Here is a 6,000-nt window from a genome sequence, read left to right on the forward strand (position 1 = left end):
GAATTGTTGCAAAGAAAAAAATGCAATTAATATCACTGAAATGTTTGTTCACATTCCCATGACACTGCATTTTCACTTCCCTACCGACAAGCATACATTATGCTTTAATTAACTGCATCAGTAACCTGGGTTATAATAATCTATAATCCAGCCATCGGGTTTATTGTGAAACAGGATTGTAAAACCTCATTTATTAACCAGTTGGAAAGTTATTATGAATAGAGGCACGGCTAAGAAATGCAAAAGACAATTACTTGTTTACTCGCATGAGCCACTGCACTGAAATCCAATTTTGCATTGTTAGTTAAATTCCAGTAAGAATGGCTTTGTTTTGTTTTATAGGAGAGGCCAATCCTCTATTATAATCAAACATTTGTTGTGACTTGCAATGTTAGACCGATGAGCATCTTTGCTGTACAGCAAAATCGTGGAAAGGTTAAAAAAAAGTTTTATTATGTGAAAGCTCCGCTACATCTTCCAAATTTTGACATCCTCTGCACATGCTAAACTTTAAATACAAATTAGGAGATAAGTCATTCGTTTTGTGTGAAAAAGTCAACAAATGTGTCCTAAAAAAATCGTTTAATTTTGACAAAAATGATCAGAACAGATCTGTAGCATTGTTTCATAATTCTTAATAAAATCCTAACTTGTTCATGTTTTCTGCATATTTTAGGAAAAGTTTAATTTTCACAGTTTTTGATTTCGATGATGGTAAAACTAAACTTATTTTGTAATTTGTTTAGCCATTAAGTAACAAGTCTCATAAGTCTCAGCCAAATAAGGCACTCTTCCACCTGAATGCTGTATTTGTTAGCATTTAGATAAACAAGCGATACAAAGCTTTGGTGCATTCATCAGTAACTATTAAACTCTTGACGATCAGAAAACAAACCTTCTTCCTTTTCCTGTGCCTAAAAGATAAAACATGAATCTTAGTGTACCTCCTCCCACTGGTGGATGTAACGGATGAGTCTGGACAGCCTGAGGAGGCGCAGCAGACTGAGGATCTTTGTGAAGCGGACGATGCGCAGCGCCCGGGCCGTTTTGTACACCTCCGAGTCGATCCCCTTCTCCACGATGAGGAAGATATAATCCACAGGTATGGAGGAAACAAAGTCCACGATAAACCAGCTCTTCAGGTATTTCTTCTTGATCTTCTTAGGATCCAGGATGATCTCGGTGTTGTCCTCGAACACAATGCCTGTCCTGAAGTTGAGCACCAGGTCCATGAGGAAGAAGGTGTCTGAGACCACGTTAAAGATGATCCAGGGCGTGGTGGTCTCGTCTTTGAAGAAGGTGATGCCAACCGGGATGATGATCAGGTTGCCGACCATGAACATCAGCATGGTGAAGTCCCAGTAGAACCTAAGCAGAAGAGGATTAAACTCAGGGTTCATGTGTGCCAAGAGCAATGCTGAGGTTTTTAACATGATAAGTTATAAATATAAATGTATGTGTTTGAGCTGACTAAGGTCATCTACTGCAAACTCCACAATTAGTGGCATCTCTGGTAAAGATGTGGGGAAAAGCCTTAGAATACACTAAACTTGAATAGCAGTAGTTGAATTTCTCTATAAATTAAGTAAAATTATTCAGTGAAAGAAAATGAATACTGATAAGTAATTGTATTGTTTTTTTAACAAACTATTGGTCTCCCAACAAAGTACATGTAACTGAAGAATCTGTTTAAGTCCTTTTGTTTTTTGTTTATTTATTCAGGGACTTAAGGTATAATAGTATGAGACAAAGAGGCCCATTTCTATTAGCAACTCTTCAAAATGGGAAAGACAAAAGAACATGTCATTCAAGTGAGGCAAATATGTATTGATTTTCATAAGTCAAGCAATCACTACAAACAAGGCTATGTACCTAAATCTGTATATATTTACAGTTAAAGCAAGAAGAAGATGTTTTTAAACACCAGGAAGTGGGGCTCAGAATAACAGGAAAATATTGAATTGGAATACCAATGTGGAAAATGGTGATATTAGTTATGATTTACCATTACAAAAGATCCCCACCAATCTTAGTGAGTTTTAGCATCTCAGCCATTATAAACACGCACCAGGTGTGAGAAAAAAGGGCAGCTGTTATGTGTCCAATAAATTGCACAAGTATATTATCAGAAGGCAGAATGTCAATGTATAACATTTGATATGCTGTATAATATTTAGTAAAATATTTAGTCCGAGCATCAGTTAAAATATTTCTCTGACTGATAATAAGATAACAATTGAGATTCACTATATTGTACAGCTCGAACTGGAATTGTGATGAAAATGGCTGGACAATGACCCATATTTATCTTGCCACCATGGACAGTGAGCAGAAAGGTAAGGGAAGTAAAACACATTTAAAATAAAACAAAACCTTAAAAGTTCACTGTTAAAGAAATGCTGCAAAGAGTGTCATCTTGGGAACACAAAATCTCCATTAAGGAAAAACCCATCAGGTGCTATATGCCAGGCATTTCTTCGAGACACATGCCATAACAAGGCCTTTTCTGTCAAACTATCATAATAAAGAAGTGAAGTTTGCTAAACAACAACAGACTTTAACTGGGACAGGGAGCATTGGTTAGACAGGGCTAAGACTATTATTCAGCAGCAAACACTCATGATGGATCTGGCATCAAACATGGGATGAATGTGCGGAAAAGCACATCATGCCCACTGTTAGCTACGGTGATAGATATGTGACGCTCTGAGGTTTTTTTCTTTTTCAAATGCCCTCGGGACGCTGTTAGAGTGCATTGCATCAGGACCTCTTTGGATAAACAGGGACGTTTTCTATAAAATCTCATCCAGTGTCGATATCTGTGGCTGCAGGGGTTTTGGAAAACCACAAATGTTTCCAGATGTGTTTTTCCACATTAAAGGTTGGGCTTTTCTAAATATTTCAGTGTTAGAAAGACAGATTTGTTTTTAAATCTTATTGGAAACCTTTATCATGGTTCCCAACAAGAATTAAGGGCACACTAAAAAAAAAAAAAAAAAAAAAGAATTAAGGGCACACTAAAATCTAAACTACCGATGTCTAGACACTCATGGTGCTGTTACTAGCAGCTGATAGCGCACAGAAGCAAATATGCTGATTAGGCTCGGACAGTGTGAATAGCTTTTACTGGAACAGTATGAAGCAAGCCTCTCTTGAGGGTGACATATTCTGAAAACAGTGCTGACATTGATAATAGAGACTCGTCAGCTAGGAGATCATTACTTTTGTCAGGTTGTCCTACTGGTATTGTTTTAACTTCCAACATCTGATTTAGAAAGTTATCTTATTAGAGTAACTTGTATGTTTTTAAAACTGTAATGTCCAGCTGATAGCAAGTTATTAAGTGTTTGCTTAAAATATATGGTAGAAGCACACAGAGTTGGTTCAAGGTGGCATTGGGCCCTGGGCAGAATTAATTTTGCACATTGTGCATAAAACTATTGATACAACAATGCATTCCAAAAACCAACTCTTCAGCAAAAACTATTTGCGTTATTGTTTATCATAGTATATGTACACAAAGTTTTTCATAAAATTAGGATTTTGAATAAGAGAGGAAGTTAAACACAGAAATGTCAGCTATCTGAAGACAATGTCCAAATGCTTCATAGTATGCACACTAATCTTTGAGTCTTTTGCATAAACAGCTGCATCAATGCAACGTGGGATGAAAGCAATTAGTCTGCTGAGACGTTCCGGAAGCCCAGGTTGCTTTAATAACAGCCTTTTGACCCTTCTGCATTGTTGGTTCCCTTGTCTCTCGCCCTGCTTTTCAATAGTTTCTGTACCAGTTTTAGATCAAGTGAGTTCAATCCAGCACAGCGATACCATAGTCATTAAAACAGGTAGGTGCCAACCACTGCAGAAAAACTAAATCAGCATTGCCATGAGGTATGCCAGCAGAGGGACAAATGAAGAGCTCTAATGTTTCCTGTAGGTTGGTATGGCAGCTTCACATAGCTTTAAAACCTGTTGTTCTCTGTACCTTTTTATACCACACTTTTTTCCTTTCACTAAATGTTCCAATACTATGCTTGAGGACAGCCCTCTGTGAACAGGTAACTAGTAATTAGAAATTAGCTTTTTGTGGTCTTCCCTCCTTGTGAAGGCTATCAATGACTGTTTCCTGGACTATTGTCAAGTCAACAGTTTCCCCCTGATTGTGTTGACATTAAGAAAACAAACCTTATTTATATTTTAAAAAAAAGATGAATGAATTTATGTTAAATACTACTCCAACTTTGTGACAGACTGTAAGCTAATCATCAAAATGAACAGAAATAACATCTTGGAAATTGTGTCACCATGTATAAGATTCACTTTTAAGCTGAATGACTTAAATTAGCTTTTCAACAATATTCTAATTTATTGAGAATTGGCTGTATAAGAGGTTTTTGGTGCTATAGTAAAGGAAATATACAAATTAAATAAAATGAAATTAAATGTGTTTTACGAAGATTCTTTTTTTTTTTTCAGGAGCTGTCCTTGGTGCTGAAACGGAGTACATTATTTGAATCAACTTTTGCGAAACTGACAAGGCTTGACTGAGCCCAGAGAAATGAAACAACACTGCTGTGAACGCAGCATTTTATCAACGTATGCAAGAGTCTGGACTGTGGAAAAACTCTGACCAGCTGCTTTCAGTTTCAATATGTCTGCCTTCACTCAAATGGACAGATAAAAATATGAGCTGAAACTTTTCCCTACTTATGTATAATTATAGATAATTATTTTTTGCGTGTTCTTGGTTGTTTTAAGGTGATTAAAGAGACTATAATTGATCTGTTTGCTCATCATGATTTGTGTTTATCACACATTATTCGCAAACATCAGAAAATCATCGCCTCTTTACTTTCCCTGCACATAAAACCACTTTATCTGGATGAACTGTTCATGAACCCATGTCAGACCGGGCCATACCTGAAGTCACTGTATGGGTGGATAATCCAGTTCCCCGCAGACTTTACGCGTTCCTGCTCCTTCTCCACCGCCTTCTGACTCCCGAACATGCGCAGGGAGAATTTGTTAACTCCAGGCTGGAGCATGGAGCTGAACTGCCGCTGCATGTACGTCTGGTTCCCCCTGGAGTCCCCATCGTCCGGGACTATCTGAGAACTGTCCTCCGCTTTAGTGAAAGTGACAGAGTTTCTCGACTGCAGACTCGGGGTCTGACCTTTACTAGTCGGGGCGTTGGAGAAGGAAACTCTGGAGTCCTTCTTCTCCGTCGCAGCGGCAGTCTTGACCTCGGTCCCGGCGGGCCCCTGAGTTAGGGACCCAGCTGAAGGGACAGAAGCGTCCATCGCCCCAGCCTGCCCCTTTATGTCCTCACTCCCTACGGCTCCATCTGCCTGCTTCTCTTGCCTGGAGATGAGAGAAGACAGGCTCCCTGAACTGGTCGGGTCCCTTCTACAGTCTCCGTTCTTGTTGCATATCATTCCGACGCGCCCCGCTCCCGCCACGCTTGCCACCGAAACCGTGCCGCCCCGGCCGCCAGCAGCTTCCCCCGGGCATAACAGAGCAGAGGCGGCGCTGTCAGCGGCGCTCAGCGGTTCCTTAAGGGAGTCCTCGTCCTGCAGGAGCCACAGCTCGTTGTTGTTGTTGGAGTTTTTGCGCGCGGCCCCGCCTCCAAGCGTGAATCTCTTCATCTCGGTCCCCCCGCCGCCGCTCCCATCATCGGCGCATCCGCTCACACTGGCAGCTGCTGGAGGCGGCAGAGGCTGCTGGAATCTGGGCTCCTCCTCGCCTACCTCCGCCACGTCCATAACGCCGGCGGGAGGAGACTCCCTTTATACCTTAAACCCAGAGAGGAGGAGGAGGAGGAGCAGGAGCGGCTTTCCACTTTCCATTCACATCACTTCGGGGAGAAGAGCGGCGTGGCGTTACTATGGCTGCACGCTGCCTGCAGTTTTATTGTATGTTTGCAATTAAAAGATGATGACATGACGGCCAAGCTTCTACAAACACACGTAGGTGGCTCCTGCCAAAAAAAAAAAAAAAAAA

At 40.6% G+C, this 6,000-nt stretch overlaps 1 protein-coding gene across 1 annotated transcript in view; it reads right to left on the reverse strand.

Annotated features, from left to right (window-relative positions):
• The window catches only part of hcn2b (hyperpolarization activated cyclic nucleotide-gated potassium channel 2b), a gene marked incomplete at its 3' end in the record, with an annotated part of 41,811 nt that extends 35,811 nt beyond the window's left edge, over nt 1-6,000 (reverse strand). The window contains 2 exon segments of the mRNA XM_036141360.1: nt 945-1,368; nt 4,921-6,000. Coding sequence (XP_035997253.1) covers nt 945-1,368; nt 4,921-5,762 — 1,266 coding nt within the window.

Source organism: Fundulus heteroclitus, chromosome 9, assembly GCF_011125445.2.
Source record: "Fundulus heteroclitus isolate FHET01 chromosome 9, MU-UCD_Fhet_4.1, whole genome shotgun sequence".
Lineage (NCBI taxonomy): Eukaryota > Metazoa > Chordata > Actinopteri > Cyprinodontiformes > Fundulidae > Fundulus > Fundulus heteroclitus.